Source organism: Carcharodon carcharias, chromosome 18, assembly GCF_017639515.1.
Source record: "Carcharodon carcharias isolate sCarCar2 chromosome 18, sCarCar2.pri, whole genome shotgun sequence".
Classification (NCBI taxonomy): Eukaryota; Metazoa; Chordata; class Chondrichthyes; order Lamniformes; family Lamnidae; genus Carcharodon; species Carcharodon carcharias.
Window position 1 is genome coordinate 102,571,403 of NC_054484.1, and position 20,141 is coordinate 102,591,543.

Here is a 20,141-nt window from a genome sequence, read left to right on the forward strand (position 1 = left end):
CATCTGAAACAGATGGAAACAGGTTTACTCAAAAGAGTATCAAGAGTTCAAATCTCACAACAACAAACTATGAAACAATGTAACTTCATCTGAAACAGATGGAAACGTGTTTGTACTCGAAAGAATTACAAACATGCATTTGGGCTTGGCCTAAATAGCCAAGTGGTTATGGTACTGGGTTTGTAACCCTAAGATCAAGAGTTCAAATCTCACAATGGCAAACTATGAAACAATGTAACTTCATCTGAAACAGATGGAAACAGGTTTACTCAAAAAGAGTATCAAGAGTTCAAGTCTCACAATGGCAAACTACAAAACAATGTAACTTCATCTGAATAGGAACAGATGGAAATGTGTTTGTACTCGAAAGAGTTACTATAAGTTTGGCTTGGCCTAAATAGCCAAGTGGTTATGGTACTGGGTTTGTAACCCCAAGATCAAGAGTTCAAATCTCACAATGGCAAACTATGAAATAATGTAACCTCATCTGAAACAGATGGAAATGTGTTTAAAGTATACAAGACCAGTTCGGACCAGTATTCTTATGCTTGGCCTAAATAGCCAAGTGGTTATGGTACTGGGTTTGTAATGCTTGGCCTAAATAGCCAAGTGGTTATGGTACTGGGTTTGTAACCCCAAGATCAAGAGTTCAAATCTCACAATGGCAAAACTATGAAACAATGTAACTCCATCTGAAACAGATGGAAACAGGTTTACTCAAAAGAGTATCAAGAGTTCAAATCTCACAACAACAAACTATGAAACAATGTAACTTCATCTGAAACAGATGGAAACGTGTTTGTACTCGAAAGAATTACAAACATGCATTTGGGCTTGGCCTAAATAGCCAAGTGGTTATGGTACTGGGTTTGTAACCCCAAGATCAAGAGTTCAAATCTCACAATGGCAAAACTATGAAACAATGTAACTCCATCTGAAACAGATGGAAACAGGTTTACTCAAAAGAGTATCAAGAGTTCAAATCTCACAACAACAAACTATGAAACAATGTAACTTCATCTGAAACAGATGGAAACGTGTTTGTACTCGAAAGAATTACAAACATGCATTTGGGCTTGGCCTAAATAGCCAAGTGGTTATGGTACTGGGTTTGTAACCCCAAGTTCAAGTCTCACAATGGCAAACTACAAAACAATGTAACTTCATCTGAATAGGAACAGATGGAAAAGTGTTTGTACTCGAAAGAGTTACCATAAATTTGGCTTGGCCTAAATAGCCAAGTGGTTATGGTACTGGGTTTGTAACCCCAAGATCAAGAGTTCAAATCTCACAATGGCAAACTATGAAACAATGTAACTTCATCTGAAACAGATGGAAACGTGTTTGTACTTGAAAGAGTTACAAACATGCATTTGGGCTTGGCCTAAATAGCCAAGTGGTTATGGTACTGGGCTTGTAACCCCAAGTTCAAGTCTCACAATGGCAAACTATGAAACAATGTAACTTCATCTGAATAGGAACAGATGGAAACGTGTTTGTTTTTCGGCTTACGCTGATGACGTGCTCCTTATGTTTAGTGACCCGGCTGACCTGCGGAGGATACGCGAGTGCCAGGAGGTCTACTCTGCCGCTTCTTCTGCCAGGATCAACTGGGGTAAATGTTCTGGACTCCTGGTCGGTCAGTGGCAGATGGATCCCCTACCAGAGGAGCTCAGGCCTTTCACCTGGAGCAGGACCAGCCTCCTCTACCTGGGGGTCCATCTCTGCCCCGCTGAGGAATCCTGGCCGGCAAACTGGCAGGAACTGGAGACGAAAGTCACCGCTCGCCTGCGGCGCTGGACAGGACTGCTCCGAGTGCTATCTTACCGAGGTCGCGTTCTGGTCATAAACCAGCTGATCGCCGCCATGTTGTGGTATCGGCTGGTCACTTTGACCCCTCCCCCGGACTTTGTCACAAGAATCCAGAGATTGTTAGTCGACTTCTTCTGGGACAAAAGATTGCACTGGGTCACTGCCGAGGTTCTGAGTCTCCCGCTTAGGGAGGGTGGTCAGGCGCTAGTGTGCCTACGCACACAGGTGGCGACTTTCCGCCTTCAGACCCTGCAGCGATACCTCTACGTCGAGCCTCCTCCTAGATGGTGTGCCCTGACGACGTATTTCTTCCGTCAGGTGCATGGCCTGAATTATGACGTGCAGCTCCTGTTTATAGAACAGCTGGGCCTCAGTGGCTCCTTGCAGGCGTTGCCCGTCTTTTACCAGGACCTGATCAAAGTCTGGAAAGTGGTCGCCTCGCGACGCAGCTCTCCCCCGTCAGGAGTAGCGGCTTTCGTCAGAGAGCCGCTGCTCAGGAATCCGCCTCTCCGTCCTTTTCAGTGGTTGGCGGAGAGGAGGGCTGTGGCCGCAGGGGTGACCAGGATCGGGGACGTGCTGGGTGGTGGAGGACTGGGCTGGATGCTCCCGCAAGAGTTGGCGCGACGTGCGTCTGTGAGTGTCCAGGTCGCAGCCGATGCCATCCAAGACCTGAGAACGGTCGTGCTCGGACCCGACGTTATTTTGGGTCTTGAGGTGGCCCAGGTGCGCGGTGGTCTTCCGTCTGAACGTTCCCCTGTTCAGACAGAATTCCACACTGGCCCCAAGCCCCGAACCCTCCCTCGGGTGCTGGTGCCCCGCAATATGAGCCGCCTCGGAGACATGCCCTCTGTGCCTTTTGGCATGGCAAAGAGGGGCTTTTTGTACGGACTGCTGCTGCACACCTTCCATTTTCTCGCCCTTGTCCGTCGCCCGGACATGCCCTGGCGTGCCTTGTTGCCGTCCGGCGGCGGAGACCCCCGATGGGAGGCCCTCTACGGAGGTGTCCTCCCCCTTTCTATCGGGGACCTGGGTTGGAGGGTGTTGCATGCAGCAGTCCCCTATAATAAGAGGATGCATAGGTTCACGGACTCTCAGGACACGTGCCCTTTTTGCGGTCTTGTGGAGTTCGTGGACCATGTATACATAGGGTGCTGTAGGCTGCACCCTCTTTTTAGTTACTTGAAAAACCTTTTATTGATGTTTTGTTTGCACTTCAGCCCCACGCTCCTGATCTATGGGCACCCGGTGCGGAAGGGGGTCGGGAAGGAGGAAGACCTCCTCGTGAACCTGCTCCTGGGCCTGGCCAAGTTGGCCATTAACAGGTCCAGGCAGCAGGCGATCGACGGGGGAGTCCCGCCCGATTTTTTGTCCCTCTTCCGCGGCTACGTTTGCTGCCGGATGTCCCTGGAGAGGGACCACGCGATGTCTGCTGACACTCTCGAGGCCTTCCGTGCTCGGTGGGCACCGCGGCAACTGGGGTGGTTTGTTGACCCCTTTAATCACATTTTGATTTAAAGTTTGTAAGGTTCCATTAAACTTTGTCCTTGGTTTTACAGCTGACCTGAATTAGGGGCTGTGCCTGATTTATCCCAATTTTGTTGATTTGGTTTTCATTTAAAAGATTATCAAGAGTTCAAATCTCACAATGGCAAACTATGAAACAATGTAACTTCATCTGAAACAGATGGAAACGGGTTTGTACTCGAAAGAGTTACATCTCCTTAACGCTTGGCCTAAATAGCCAAGTGGTTATGGTACTGGGTTTGTAACCCCAAGATCAAGAGTTCAAATCTCACAATGGCAAACTATGAAACAATGTAACTTCATCTGAAACAGATGGAAACAGGTTTGTACTCGAAAGAGTTACATCTTCTTAACGCTTGGCCTAAATAGCCAAGTGGTTATGGTACTGGGTTTGTAACCCCAAGATCAAGAGTTCAAATCTCACAATGGCAAACTATGATATAATGTAACTTCATCTGAAACAGATGGAAACGTGTTGGTACTCGAAAGAGTTACATCTTCTTAACCTTCCTACCCCTACCGCTATGTCTTGGTGCTCCCCTGGCATCCACAGCAGAGGTGGAGGCGGCCTGCTGACTGCTAAGCCCTGTCTGTGGTGACCTTGGCAGGCGTCCTCTGGAGCGCTGGGCCCTGACCTACTTTCAGTGTCCTGCTGTGTGGCACCCTCCTCGGCCTGTGAAGCTAAAGCTGGGGGGTCACAGGAAGAGGGGATTCGGATGTGCTGGACACATCAGGACTCACCTGCTGATCTTCCTCCCTATGGGTGCTCGAGGGCACCTGGCTGACTCCTAGAGGAGAAGAGGAAGCTGGAGTGAGATCGGGCTGCCCTCCACCCCTCTCGCCTTGACACTTTTGGAGGTCAACTATGGCGTCTGTGATGGAGTTCAGCCCACACAGCAGTGCAGGACCAATGTCCTGGACCAAGGTCTCTATGGCAGCCACCATCCTGCCAGTGTTGACCTCAGTGCGTTGGCATGCCGGCGCTATCACCTCAGCCTGAAGGCTGACGGACTCCTCCATTGTGCCTTGCAATCTGAGGAGCACAGCGGACATCCCTTCTTGATGTTCCCAATCTTGCCTGTGCAGGTCCAGCAACTGAGACATGAGCAAGTCCAGAAGCTCCTCATCTGACTCGGATGCAGCAGATTTCTGGCCTCCTGCAGTACTCGGAGTGCTGGAAGCCTGGGAAGTCCATGCCGCTGCCTGCTGCGGATCAGAAAGTGTGATGTGCTCACCAGACTGTGACCCCGAAGCTACTCTAGAACGCGGCCCCACTGAGGTGTGTGTCTCTGCACTGGTGGAGGGTGTGGGTGAGCGCTGTGACAGGTCTTCAATTAGGGTGTCATCAGATTTTTCTTTCGAGGTGTCTTCAGGGCTTGAGTCGAGCACCTGGCTTGTGGACCCCTTCGGCTGCTTCCCAGATGTGCCTGCGAAAGCAAGGAGAGATAATTAGTGCACGGCAGGAGACTGCGAAACAGGGGAACTCACTCACAGCGTGGAGCATGGTTGTCTGATGGGTGTTGCAATGCTGGACCCTCACTTGGTTGGGCACTGCTGACCTGACCGTCAGCACGGGGACAGTCCAGATCCTTGCCGGCCAGCTGGGTGACTATTTTCAAAGTCTGCGAGGACCTTGATGTCAGACATTCCTCCACCAGTCTGCGACCTCTCCCTGTTGTTGTGAGCCAGCTTATCCTGTATGAATACAGATGGCGAGAATGTAAGCAGGATGCTTGCCAGGCCAGATGATAAGAACAAAAAAACTGCGGATGCTGGAAATCCAAAACAAAAACAAAAACAGAATTACCTGGAAAAACTCAGCAGGTCTGGCAGCATCGGCGGAGAAGAAAAGAGTTGACGTTTCGAGTCATGACCCTTCGACAGAACTTGAGTTTGAGTCCAAGAAAGAGTTGAAATATAAGCTGGTTTAAGGTGTGTGTGGGGGGGGGGGGGGGGGGGGGGGGGGGAGAGAGAGAGAGAGAGAGAGAGAGAGTGGGGGGGTGTGGTTGTAGGGACAAACAAGCAGTGATAGAAGCAGATCATCAAAAGATGTCAACAACAATAGTACAAAAGAACACATAGGTGTTAAAGTTAAAGTTGGTGATATTATCTAAACGAATGTGCTAATTAAGAATGTATGGTAGGGCACTCAAGGTATAGCTCTAGTGGGGGTGGGGAGAGCATAAAAGATTTAAAAAAAAAAATGAAAAAAAAAAATAATGGAAATAGGTGGGAAAAGGAAAATCTTTATAATTTATTGGGAAAAAAAAGGAAGGGGGAAACAGAAAGGGGGTGGGGATGGAGGCGGGAGCTCACGACCTAAAGTTGTTGAATACAATATTCAGTCCGGAAGGCTGTAAGGTGCCTAGTCGGAAGATGAGGTGTTGTTCCTCCAGTTTGCGTTGGGCTTCACTGGAACAATGCAGCAAGCCAAGGACGGACATGTGGGCAAGAGAGCAGGGTGGAGTGTTAAAATGGCAAGCGACAGGGAGGTTTGGGTCATTCTTGCGGACAGACCGCAGGTGTTCTGCAAAGCGGTCGCCCAGTTTACGTTTGGTCTCTCCAATGTAGAGGAGACCACATTGGGAGCAACGAATGCAGTAGACTAAGTTGGGGGAAATGCAAGTGAAATGCTGCTTCACGCCTGGCATGTGGGGGAATGGTGTCATGGACGGGATTAGGACATGCAGGGCAGATGAAGGGGTGTGTGGTGAAGGAGATAGTGAACGGGGGTGTCCTTTGAACTGGCAGTGAGTGAGATCCCTGTGGATGTCTGATGGGTTTGTGAGTGTGAGTTGAGAGTGACTTACCCTGGTGGAACGGATATCATCATTCATCCTCTTTCAGCACTGGGTGGCTGTCCTCTTTTGCAGGGAGATGGCGCTGACCCACCACTGCCACCACCTCCCATGCTGGATTGGTGACCTTGCTGCTGGTCTTCACCCAGAGTTGTGGTAGAGGACTTCATGGCACGGCCTCCACTGCATTCAGTAGGCCCCGCATGGAAGGCATTGCTAAATTTGGGGGAAGCGTGTTTCCTCCCTTTGGCAGCCATGACTTTGCAGCGGCTTCCGATCCCTTAGAGAGTGCCAGCTCTGTGTGGGGGCGCCCTTTAAATATGGCGCACGGATCACTGACGGCCTGAGGTGACAGCAGAGTCGGCGAATCAGAGGCTGTCCCGCCGGCGATCTGGCGTGTTTCCCAGGAATGCTTTATTAACGAGGCGGGACATGCTGGGAATGGAGGATACGGTATGAAATCCCGTCATTCTGGGTAAAACGTCCTTTTCCCTGCCCGCTACTGCACCGTGCAAATCTGGGATGCTTCCACCCGAGGTGATGAGGAACAGGATGGGAACTGACCTTCTATCCAACTTCTCCATCAATTGCCGGTCAAATGTGTACCTCCCTGTAAGCACTTGGCTGAGATCAGCAGAGAAACCTACATTCCTCCCTCAATCCTCAGTGCTACATCTTAAAAAATTATTTCTTTTATAGTACTGTCAAGACAAGTAAAGTAGAATCGCAGTTACCCTGTCAGGGTTGCCATGGCAGAGTGGCAGAAGCGACCGGCTCACTAATATTCCTGCCATCGTAACTCATTCCTTGGGTGGTAGGATCTGCCAGACTTTATAATTAAAAATAATAAACAAAAGCTGCAGCTACGCGGAGGATGAGTCAGCATTTCTGGAGAGAACCAACAAGCTTAGGTTTCGGTTCAAAACCTTTCTGCAAAACTCAAAACAAAAAAAATCGAGGCAACCAAGTATATTTAAGATGAAGCGATTTGTTAGGGCTGAGGGAGGGAAACTTTGGTAGGGAAGCCCAGCTGAATGACATTTTCCTGTTTTTATATTGATACAAGCAGAGAAAAAGTAATAAACTATCTATCAGAAATAGAAAATTGCGGAGTGGATTGTAACATTTCATTCCAACATGCATTGAAACATTTGGTAGGGGAGCCCAGCACAAGGGGCACATCTTCAAATTAGACCTTGGCTCTTTGGGGGTGATGCCAGAAAGCACATCCTTGCACGAAGGTGAGTGGAATTCTGGAACACTCTCCCCAAAAAAATTGAGCTGGGTTTTTGTAAGACAAGAGTATTAAGAGATATGTAACCAAGGTAGGGTTAGCATATAGATTCAGCCATGATCTAACTGAATGGTGCAACAGGCTCAAAGGGCTGAATGACTTATTCCTGTTCTTATGTTAATACAAGCAGAGAAAAAGTAATAAACTATCTATTAGAAATAGAAAATTGCAGAGTGGATTGTAACATTTCATTCCAACATGCATTGAAAAATCCTGTCAGGATCTGTCTACGGGAAAAAAACTATTGTAAGAATATCAATGTCCATCTGTAAAAACAGTGACTTTTGTAGACAATGCTATCAATGTCCAACTTCCATTCATTGTAATGCTAGTTGGAATAACAGGATCTGAAATTATATACAATATGTTCCACAGTCAGGGCCAGATTCTTGCAGAGTCAGTATGAGTCCGAAGCTGTTTAAATATGGTGGGCAGAACCCGATTCTCACCCCCATTCCTAGCGTCGGAACCAGGGTGCAGGCAGTGAGTCCACACCCTGAACTCCTGACCTGGCTGGCTCCATTGCCCTCTGCAGCACCCACCACCCCACCAGCGTCCACCTTCACCCCGACCCAACCCCACATCTTTCTGTGATCTCTTTTGTCAAGGTTTCAATATTTATTTAGGCAAGGTTAAGAGGTGTGAAGTGCTTAAAGCTTTTGTCATTGTTATTTTAATAGTCTGCCTGATTGACATTTTGATAAGGTTGTGAGAAAAGCCGGTTTTTTAAAGAACATTTCTGAATGGGTGCTTTTTCACTCAGCAGCTCCACACTTGCCACTGTTAATATGCAGCTCATTAGTTATGTATGTAGTGCATACAGGACGAATGGGCATGGGAGGGGCATGAATTGGCATGGAGGATATGAAGGGCCATGGGGAGCGGCTGGAGGTGTTGGTGAGGTATTGTGAGAGATTGTGAGATGTTGGGGGCTAGAGGACCTAACTGATTTCATTACATCTAGGACGAAGCCCTAGAAAACTGTGGCAGGTCCTCTAAACCACCCAACTCAGCACTCACCCACCCCCAAGGTTGCCTAGGATCTGCTTCCATGGTCAGCTGGCTTGACTCAATCCCGTCCCCACCTCCTTGGGGTGATAATTTTGTGAGACCAAGCGTTTTTAACTGAGGCGGGGTCTGCCAAGTCGCACTATTCGCCTCGGTAGTGGAAATCCAGCCCTTAGACTCTGATCACCTTGTGGTGCTGTAACAACCTATTCTACCCAGCAGCTCTGGTCAGGTCGTGACAGCTACACTGGTGTCCTGGCCAAAAAGGCACTGATCAAAAACAACAACAAAAGCTTGCATTTAGATAGTACCTTTTAAATGTAAAACATCTCAAAACGCTCCACAGGGGCATTAGAAAACAAATATGATACCGAGGCACATGAAGTTCTATTAGGGCAGATGACCAAAGACTGGGCCAAAGTAGTTGGTTTTGAGTAGTATCTTAAAGGAGGAACGTGTCATAGAGAGGAGGAGAGGTTCATAGTGGGAATTTCAGGGCTTGGAGCCAAGGCAACTGAAGACACAGTCACCAATAGTGGAACGGTTAAAAATTAGGAATATTTAACAGGCCAGAATTAGATGAGTACTGATATCTCGGAGGGTGATGGGGCTGTAGGAGATTACAGAGATAGGGATGGAGACCATGGAGGGGTTTGAAAACAAGGATGGTTATTTTAAAATGGTGGTGTTGCTTAACAAGATTCAATGTAAATCAACAAGCAAAGCAGTGAAGGGTGAATGGGTTTTGGAATGAGTTAGGACAAGGGCAGCCGAGTTTTGATGACCTCAGGTTAATAAAGAACAGAACATGGGAGGTCAGCTAGGAGAGTGTTGGAATAGTCAAGTCAAAGGTAACAAAGACATGGATGAGGATTTCAGCATCTGATGAGCAGGTTGGAGTCAGGCAATGTTACGAGTGGAAACAGGTGGTCTTAGTGATGGTGCAGAGCTGTGGCTGAAAGCTCATCTCAGTGAGAAAACACACGATCCCCTGATTTCCTTCCTCAGTCTTTACAAGGCAAAATTTCTGATCCTGTACTCGGCACTACAATTCCCTCTTCACAAAGCCATGGAGAGAATCTTATTATCAGCAATAAAAATCAGAGCCTGTGATTCCAATCCAATGTCTTGAATCCCACTTCAGCTTGAGCACTTATGGGCATATCAAGAATGATGGATTGGTATATTGGCATCCATATGGAAAATTGCCCAGGTATGTCCTGTACACAAAAAGCAGGACAAATCCAACCCGGCCAATTACCACCTCACCAGTCTGCTCTTGATCATCAGTAAAGTGATGGAAGGAAGAGGTCATCAACAGTGCTATCAAGCAGCACTTGCTTAGCAATAAGCTGCTCACTGACGCCCAGTTTGTGTTCTGCCAGGGCCACCCAGCTCCTGACCTCATTACAACCTTGGTTCAAACATGGACAAAAGAGCTGAACTGCAGAGGTGAGGTGAGACTGACTGCCCTTGACATCAAGGCCACATTTGACCGAGTGTGGCATCAAGGAGCCCTAGCAAAACTGGAGTCAATGGGAATCAGGGTGAAAACTCTCTAATGGTTGGAGTCACACCTAGCACAAAGGAAGATGGTTGTGGTTGTTCGAGGTCAATCATCTCAGTTCCAGGACATTACTGAAGGAGTTCCTCAGGATAGTGTCCTCGGCCCAGCCATCTTCAGTTGCTTCATCAAAGACCTTCCTTCCATCATAAGGTCAGAAGTGGGAATGTTCACTGATGATTGCACAATGCACCATTTGCAACTCCTCAAATACAGAAGCAGTCTATGTCCAAATGCAGCAAGACCTGGACAACATTCAGGCTTGGACTGACAAGTGGCAAGTATCATTTGTGCCACACAAGTGCCAGGCAATGACCATCTCCTACAAGAGAGAATCTAAACATCGCCCCTTGGCATTCAATGGTATTACAATCACTGAATTCCCCTCCGTCAACATCTTGGGAGTTACCATTGATCAGAAACTAGCCATATAAGTACTGTGGCTACAAGAGCAGGTCAGAGGCTAGGAATCCTGCAATGGGGAACTCACCTCCTGACTCCTCAAAGCCTGTCCACCATCTACAAGGCACAAGTTAGGAGTGTGATGGAATACTCTCCACTTGACTGGATAAGTGCAGCTCCAATATCACTCAAGAAGTTTGATACTGTCCAAGACAAAGCAACACACTTGATCAGCACCCCTTCCACCAAGGCTCCTTAGGCAGCACCTTCCAAACCCACAACTGCTACCATCTAGAAGGACAAGGGCAGCAGATAGATGGGAACACCACCACCTGGAAGTTCCCCTCCAAGTCACTCACCATCCTGACTTGGAAATACATCGCTGTTCCTTCACTGTCGCTGGGTCAAAATCCTCAAACTCCCTCCCTAACAGCACTGTGGGTGTACCTACACCACATGGACTGCAGCGGTTCAAGAAGGCAGCTCACCACCACCTTCCCAAGGGCAGTTAGTGATGGGCAATAAATGCTGGCCCAGCCAGCGAAGCCCACATTCGGTGAATGAATAAAGGACAGGTATAGAATCTATGATCTATCCAGCCAGTCCCACATCACTGTGAAACCTTATGGCCTGGATTTCACACTTCCCTGCTGGCGGGTTTGAAGGTGATGGGTGGTGGGGGGGGGTGGTGCATGAAATGCAACCAGTGACCTTATTGCCACCGCCTATCAGTCTGCCCCAAAAAGTCTGAAATTTTACATGGGGCAGGGAAGTTGTCAGGTGGTCTGTCTACCATTGGGGATATTGAGGCCCAAACTTACCAATTAAGAGCCTCACTTGCCCCCACTGCTGGTATTTGACCTGCAGCAGGAGAAGGCAACGCGGGAAGTCCAGCATCTTCAGCTGTACGTGGGCTGGTGACGGGCACTGGGGTTGCAGGGAGGGAGGAAGAGCTCCTTTGCAGGCCCCATTATGCCCATAGGATGTACCCACCCCACCACAGGTCATCCCCCTTTAACTCTCCCCCCTGCCCTTTGAACCAGGCCCCCCCCCTCGCCCCCACCCAATCGGGACCCCCCGCCCCAGGCTTACCTGGGCTCCTTGATGTGATGGAACTGCCTGTTGTTCCAGCAGTGGGTACCACTCCTGGTGGCGCTGCTGGGACTACAGAGCTGTCAGCCACCCGGCTGGGCAGGAACTCTCGAAGGCAGAATTTCCTCCTGAAATAGGGCTAGAGGTCTCACATTAAACCAAGCAATGCTGCTCCCCATGTTAAACTGCTGCAGGGTAGCCGTTGGGATCGAGGATCGAGAACAGGCTCCCTGCAACATTTTAGCTGGGGGGGTGGGCGTGTGGTGGTGGTGGTGGGGGGGGGGTGGTCGGCTTCTGTGACACCCTGTAAAATCAAAACCTATGTATCACAATATAGATATATATTTCAATCTTATACTCTCCACCCCACCCACCATCATATGATCTCCTACAAGGGGCAACTTGATGAAGGAAAGCAGGCTTATCTCTCCCCGCCAAGGCAAAAAATCGGACCTGGTTGAAAGAACCACCCTCTTCTCCCCAGATCAGGAAAATGATGTCCTGGGGAAGCCCAACCCATTCTAGGAAATGGTGCTCTAGTCAACCCTCACTATCCTCAACTGAGAGTTGCCTCCAACCCATTCGCATCCTTCCTGTTTGCCCCTCTCTCATATGCCTGTAAAACTACAATATACAAGGAATGCTTGAGAGTGAATCTTTCCGTGTAATTCACTTGGTTATTACTCAGTGCATCTTGTGTTGTATATCTACTTACTTTATAACACAGCTCATTACCAAATTCCCTTGAGGAGTCTGTTTGCAGGTTGTTTTCCACTGAATGTATGGGGATGAACTTGTCTCGTCCTATGGTGCCGGACAAGCTATGGGAGATGCAATGCTTCCAAAAGGTACAGTTCAACCTCTTAAGCTGCACTGCAAGTGAAGAGTCCATGGTCACTTGACCGTGACAAATGAGGGGGAATCAAATAAAAGAAAGTTAAGAAAAACATGCAGATTGTATTAAATCTTTGGCTGGGATTTTCCCGTCGTGGGTGGCAATGGAAAATTTGGAGAGGCAGCCAAAGGCGGCAGGACCAGAAAATCCCGTCAAAACTCTTCTGGCTTGAATCTTAAAATATGGTTATACAAAAGAGGCAGGAATTTTCCTATACAAAAGCAGAATTACCTGGAAAAACTCAGCAGGTCTGGCAGCATCGGCGGAGAAGAAAAGAGTTGATGTTTCGAGTCCTCATGACTCTTCAACAGAACTGAGTGAATATTAGGAGAGGGGTGAAATATAAGCTGGTTTAAGGAAGCTGGGGGGGGGGGGGGGGGGGGGGCGGGTTGTAGGGACAAACAAGCAGTGATAGGAGCAGATAATCAAAAGATGTCACAGACAAAAGAACAAAGAGGTGTTGAAGATGGTGATATTATCTAAACGAATGTGCTATTTAAGAATGGATGGCAGGGCACTCAAGGTACAGCTCTAGTGGGGGTGAGGTGGAAAGACTAGCAGGGCATAACCCACCCCCACTAGAGCTGTACCTTGAGTGCCCTGCCATCCATTCTTAATTAGCACATTCGTTTAGATAATTTGTTCTATTTGTTCTTTTGTCTGTGACATCTTTTGATTATCTGCTCCTATCACTGCTTGCTTGTCCCTAAAACCACACCACCACCCCCACTTCTCTCCACACCACCCACCACCACCACCACCCCCCCTTCCCCCCCGACCCCACACAACCACCACTACCTTAAACCAGTTTATATTTCACCCCTCTCCTAAGATTCACTCAGTTCTGTTGAAGGGTAATGAGGACTCGAAACGTCAACTGTTTTCTTCTCCGCCGATGCTGCCAGACCTGCTGAGTTTTTCCAGGTAATTCTGTTTTTGTTTTGGATTTCCAGCATCCGCAGTTTTTTGTTTTTATCTCTAGGAATTTTCCTATATACATCGACATTCTAAAACGCAAATATCCAACTTGCTTTCTTCATGGCCTACTTACATACCCATTGGAAGCCAATTTGAAGGTGCTTTAATTCGTCATGAATCCTAAGCTGCCAGTGCTACTAGGACTTTGCAATCAAATTTAGGATTTATCCCCCAATGAGGGAGCCGTGCTGAACAGCTCTTTCCAAACCACCAGGCCTGCAAAATTCTACCAAGAGAAGCCATAAAGAAAATAAATACAAAATCAGAGTGGGGCTAAGTTGCCAGGGGTTGATGGCCCAGGTAACTGGAGCTTGTGGGAAGCATTTCCACGGGTTGTAGCCTGGGCAAACCAAGATTAGTCTTCAAAATGCACCAGCATCAGAATAGGTGTTATTGGAAAGGATAGGAATTATTCTTGGCAATGCTATCGTTTAAAAGCTTAATTCTCTTGGGTAAAATGTCTCTCTTACGTTAACAGAAGTGATAAAATAATGGAGGGAGGAACTTGAGAAAAGACTTTGAGAAAGCAAGTTCTACTCTGGTCTATAGTATTGCCAACTGTAATTTCTACCCTCTCAGTAACACGTGGTCTTCCCATTCCTTATTTAAGATTTATTGGAATGCTCCACTGGGCTTGGTTACATTCACAACTCTGAATGAGTGCCTGAAGCTGGTCACAGTCAACAATAAGTGAACCATTGAACATACTGCAAGCATTAATCAAAGACATTGCAAGCTAACTTGTGAATTCATTAGCAATTATTATTGTAATTATGCCATATTGATTCTCTTTTTCTTTGATGTTTTCTTTCTCATGTTGACACTGATAACCACACCCTCCTTCAGCTGGATTGGAAGTCTACCTTGAATCAGGCATCTATCAGACCACCAGCAATGCAAATTCTGTAAAGAGCCAAGGGGGAGGAAAGGCACAAGTCAATTCGAGCAATGAGGCACCATTCAGGGAAGGAATACCTCATTTCACTCTGTCTGGCAGTACAATTGAGAATAACCAATGCACTTTCATAAGAGACAAGCTATTCTGATTGACTGCAAGACTTGAGGTTTATCCTGTGATCTTGTGAATATGAGTCAAGAGCTTATATTTTTGAGTACCAGCTTAATTATGTGCCCGTTCTTGATGAAATGCAGAGTCGTGAATATTATTCCTACCTAATTTCTCATAAGATTTTTGATGTGGTGCAGCAGGTAGTGGTGCTGAGTTCTGATAAAGCCACCAGAGCTGACCATTTACAGCAGAATCCGAGGTGGATGGAGAGATGGTTGCTGTTGATGCTTTATCATCAGATAAGTATTCTCTTCCCTGGTAACGAAAGACAACATAATTACAACTATTTCTGGCATTCATATAGCTCAAAAGTCACAGAAATGAGAAAAAAACCCAAGGTGTTATGAGATACTATATTGTACTTACAATATAGCCCAAGGACTACTGGCAACCTGCCCCCACTTCAAACTGGCCCTCAGGTGATTGACTGCTCTATGTGTCTCTGGGCCTTTATGGCTTTATGGCCCTCTGAGGAACTAGGGTGTTGATCTAGTTAAAATTCAAATTCTTTTTTATGCCCTTTCAGCAAGATAAAGAAATGTTGTTAAGAGGCAGAGTCCTCCCTGCTTCCATTCAGTAAGTGATAGGACATGATTAAAATAGAATTACAACAGATTTTATTTCTTCAAGTAGTGCCTACTTCCAATTACCACAGTCATAATTTTAAAAAGAAGCCTGGTGTGTGTGAAAGTGCAGACATAGGCCTATGTCCTGTCACCCTGCAGTGAGCATTCCTAACAATGACTCTTTACAAGAAAGTTAGCAAAGTAACGTTGCTGCAATGCATAATTGACTAGTATTAGTTTCATACCCACTACCCCCATCACATCCCATTCATAGCCAACAATTAGATATCTCTTAAATAGGAATTACTAATATCACAGCTACCAGAACAGCTTAGAGGCTGCAAAGGTACCTTGTAAGATTGGTGCGGAAGGATTAGCAGTGTGTTTCCTGAAGAGTGCAAGCATTTTAACACTGTAATATTTATTTAAAAAATCAGAGATAAAGGCTGTGAATACTGGAAATCCGAGCTAAAACAGAAAATTATGGCAAATCAGGGTCAGATTTCTTCTGATCACTGAAGCCAAATCAGAAATGCTGACATAAAGAATGTGTTTGCACCGAACAGTGAACAGGACATTTCCACCCAAGGCTGATCAGCATCTGAACAACTACATCAAAGTTGCTGCAGCCATTCCTTGCCAGGGAGATTGTGTGCCATGTGCAATTAATATCAACCTCACTTATAAATGCTGCGTGATTTTGATTTTGGCCTTTATTGCACCTGAACTCCTCAATTTTCCTGATATTCATTACCAAATCAAATCTGACTGACTGCAAGACTTGAGGTTTATCCTGTGATCTTGGAATATGAGTCGAATCAGCCAGGCTGCACAATATTTCTGGCAATGGGTGACTGCCACAACTTTGGTGTATTACATAATATTGATAAGGTTTACCTTTCAGAGTGAGATGCTATGAGCATTTCAGTTACATATGGACTGTTACAGCTCTAAACATAATGCTATTTTCATACTTAGTGTTGAGGATTGGTTAAAACCTTCAGCTCCATGAATAGGTATTACCTCAACAATGTTGAAATATTGATTGAAAGCAACATTTTCAATTTAGCTACAGCTTGTAAATGCCAACATTAAAATCAGTGGTGGCATCTACAGTGGTCTGCTCTTCCTTCTCACAGATACAGCAGACTGAGGCCATATGCCAAAATCATATATTCCTTCTTACGGTATAATCATTGTTAAAACAGGTAGTATGTACACTACCTTGACAGCTGTGACTTGGAAGCTTTCCTCTTTAAAGTCCCATTAGAATGTAGCTTTCAGTCTGGTGAAACCATTCATTCCTAAATATAACACGAGTAATATTTCTTGGAAAGGGTGTTTTGATGTTACTTGTCAATATAATGCGGGTAATTTCAAGACAGGTACTAATAATGGTGGGGGTTGGTTTGGGGGAGGGAGGGGGAGAAGCGAACCTGGCCCACTGGCAACTCACATTGGTAAACAGAATGTCCAAATATAGACTATTGATTGGCAAGACTCCATCCTACTGAAAAATATCCCCAACATTGGCCTCTGGGAAATTCAGTTTCTGATGTTTGAACTCAATGATCATGATTTCAACATTTACAATAACGCCCAGAAAATTGTACACAAAGCCACACACCTAACTTTCCAAAATGCACTCTCAGTAGCTGCAGCTCTGCATTAGGAACATAAAGTAGAAATATTACCCCTAAATTACCCAATCTCTCCATGCAATTTTTAAAATCAGAACAATGAATCTCACTGTAGAATCTCACTACATTTAGAATCTAAATAGGGTTCGCCCTTAATATTCCCTCTAAAGGCAGTGACTTGCTCTGTGACATAACACCACTGGTAGCTGCAGATTTCTCACGGAGGCATTAATTCTCCACGCCTAGGCTGAGACAGTGAATGCTGGATGACAATTTGCCTATGGAGACACCACTACCAAGCCTGTTCTGTCGAAGGGTCATGAGGACTCGAAACGTCAACTCTTTTCTTCTCCGCCGATGCTGCCAGACCTGCTGAGTTTTTCCAGGTACTTCTGTTTGTGTTTTGGATTTCCAGCATCCGCAGTTTTTTTGTTTTTATCTCTGATCATATCATTCCCTGACATAAGCATGGCTGCACTTTCTAACTGAGGTTACTAATAGAGACCAGGAGTGGAAACTCCCTTCATGCCTACGCCAAGAGGACTGTGGCCAAGTGTAATTCTCTGTTTGCTGCCCTGATTGAGATTGGCTAACTGAGCATAAAACAGGATAAAACTGGGGACCTCCTTGGTCTGTGGTGTAGCTCAATTCCATTCCCAGCAATGCACTTACCAAACAATACATCAAGAGGTAGCCCTAAAATGTCAGTGCCCAGACCCATAACCAAGGTGCTGAATTTTTGTTTTTAATCAACAACTATAACATGTGATAAACCAAAGCTGTGATTTTTGCAAGTTTGGTATTTTTAACTCACTTGTATCAAAATTAAGCAAGAACTTGACTAACCAGGCAGAAAACCAACCTAATGTACGAAATGTCTCATCAGCTGTGTAACTTTAGAGGACAGCAGCCTTGTTTATGTGAGACATCTCACAGCTGCTGTATAGTGGAGACATCAGCAGTGCAGATATCCATATAAGATATACTACTGCTGTGTTATTTCATCCCTACGAAGATTGAGGTATTTAAGATGATTAAAGGAATTGGTAGGGTAAATAGAAAGAAACTATTTCCTTTGGTGGGGAAGACCAGAACAAGGAGGTATAATCTTAAAATTAAGCTAGGCCATTTGGGGGTGATGTCAGGAAGTATTTTTACACAGTAAGGGTAAATCCGGACCTCTATCCCCCGAAAGACTCCTGAGGCTAGGTCAGCTGAAATTGATAGCTATGTTTAGGCAGGGGTATTAAGGATTATGGAATGTAAGAGGGTAGATAGAATTAAGATACAGATCAGCCATGACCTAACTGAATGGAGGAGCAGGTCCAAAGAGTTGAATGGACTACACCTGTTTCTGTGTTCCCATAGTGCAGGAGATAACAAGCATGCAGTGGGTTAGAGGAAAGCGTTTTCTGGATTGAAGCTTGGTGTGAAAATGAAAGGCAGAGATAAGAATTATGACTGAAATACATTTATATAATGGAAGTGAGGGTCACAGCCAAGTCTAACACTGTCAGAATTTAATGTTTAGACTTGTGTACATGCTACTAGGCTTTGGTGGATAGCAATCAGAACTAGGAACAAAGTTTACAATTTTACATTCCCTAACATGGGACACCAACTGCACTGCTTAGCCAGAGGCCTGGAATTGAACCTGGAAATTTGTGTGGCTTAGTGCCACACTGGGTGGTATTTCAAAGCACTTTCAATGGATAAGTAATAAACCCTTCTGCTTTCATTGCTCAAGCATTATCAAGTTATTTCCATTCATGAAGAGCAGTAGCTGTTGACATTGATGCAGTGGTCTGAATTATAGAGAGAAAGGCTAGGTGAGCAAACTAGCCTTGGCTCATTCTGTATTCTCTTGTAAAATTTGGGCAGTATCAACTCTGTGGATAAAAACTTACAGCTCTTCTCCTTGTAACACTGATCATGCTGTTAATCGCTGAGATGCAGACCTTCCAATCTTTACCGATCTCAGTAAGGTCATGTTGAGGGAACTGTTTGCTTAAGAACTCTGTAAGAACAATTGTGCAGATAACAAATTAAACACACTGGGCTAATGAGCAGAATCAAATTGTGGAAATAAAGGAGAACTCATGTTGTGATTTTGAAGATTGTTTCTAAGCAGAACTAATTCAAACCTAAAATATACTTAGGCCATATTTTAGATTGGCTTAGACTCCTATTACATACAGAGAACCAATAAAAGCTCAGTGAATCAATTCATTTATAGATCAACTTAAGTAATACACTGTAAAAGCTATTGTATTAAATATTGCATTAGTGTCAGTAAAGATTGAAATAATATGGTCCTGTTGGTTATTTGCGCCGTTTATTGATCTGCGTTGCTCATAGAATGACATTGAGTTTTACTGCAGAGAAGCAAGCCACTTGACCCAACAGGGCTATCCAGGTGTCTATGCTCTACATGAGCCTCCTCCTAACCTTATCTCACTTCACCTTATCAACACGTACTTCTATTCCTTTCTTCCTTAATGTACTTACCCAGTTTTCCCTTAAGTGCATTTATGTCAGTTACCTTAACCATTCTACATGTAAGCGATAGTTTAGTAGATTTTGTTAATTCATTCAAATTTGCTTCATTCAGTCGTTTGTCTCGTGCAATGAGTGTTTGTGGTTACTCATGCTATGAGGGTTTAACAACATAAGCAGTTAACCACACATCTTTTGACGATAAGGATATTTTTTGATCACATGACTACTGCTCAGTCTACGTTTTACCAGTTTGTAACTGGGCACCAGGAAATGGCATTGCAAAGTAGAAGTGCATTTTATCTTGTAGGGAATCGGGGCGAACTTCCATGTACTGACTTGCCCTACTTGTACCTAAGTTGCAGAGTAACACTTATTGTAGTTATGACAGTGCTCAGAGCCCAGACATTAGTAACAATGGCAAGAGGTTTTATTCATACTGCCCATTTAATGTCGAGCTTTGGCAGTAGAAGGTGCTGCCACCAATGGACGAGCGATTAAAATTACTCTTACTCTTGGAGGAGCGCAGACACCCTGGAGGGTGGTAGAACTGGAGCAAGTTACAAAGATAGGAAGGGGTGAGGTCACGCAGGGATTTAAAAGCAAGGATGAGAATTTTAAAATTGAGACATTGCTTAACCAGGAGCCAATGTAGATCAGTGAGGACAAGGGTGACAGATGGAATGGGCTTTGGTGCGTATTAGAACTGGGCCAGGAGAGTTTTAGACTCAAGTTTATGGAGGTTAGAATGTGAAGGCCCAGCCAGCAGAACGTGGGAAGGGTAAAGTCTAGGGGTAACAAAGGCATGAATGAGGGTCTCAGCAGCAATTGAGCTGAGGCAGAGGAGAAATTGGGCAATATTACAGTGGTGAAACTAAGCAGTTTTGTAATGGTGCGAATGTGTGCCTGGAAGCTCACCTTGAGGTCAAAATGCCTCCAATACTGACAGCAGTCTGGTTCAGCCATTGCTGGTGATTCTCTGGCTACAAGTGGATAGAGAAGA

The 20,141-nt window shown here is 45.6% G+C and overlaps 1 protein-coding gene across 2 annotated transcripts in view; it reads right to left on the reverse strand.

Moving 5' to 3' along the window:
- Positions 1-20,141, reverse strand: part of LOC121290346 — a 141,839-nt gene that overhangs the window by 40,209 nt on the left and 81,489 nt on the right. For both annotated transcript variants that reach the window (XM_041210697.1, XM_041210696.1), the window contains 2 exons: positions 18,550-18,659; positions 14,541-14,691 (listed from right to left, as the gene is read on the reverse strand). In XM_041210697.1, coding sequence (XP_041066631.1) covers positions 14,541-14,691; positions 18,550-18,659 — 261 coding nt within the window. The remainder of the gene's footprint in view (positions 1-14,540; positions 14,692-18,549; positions 18,660-20,141) is intronic.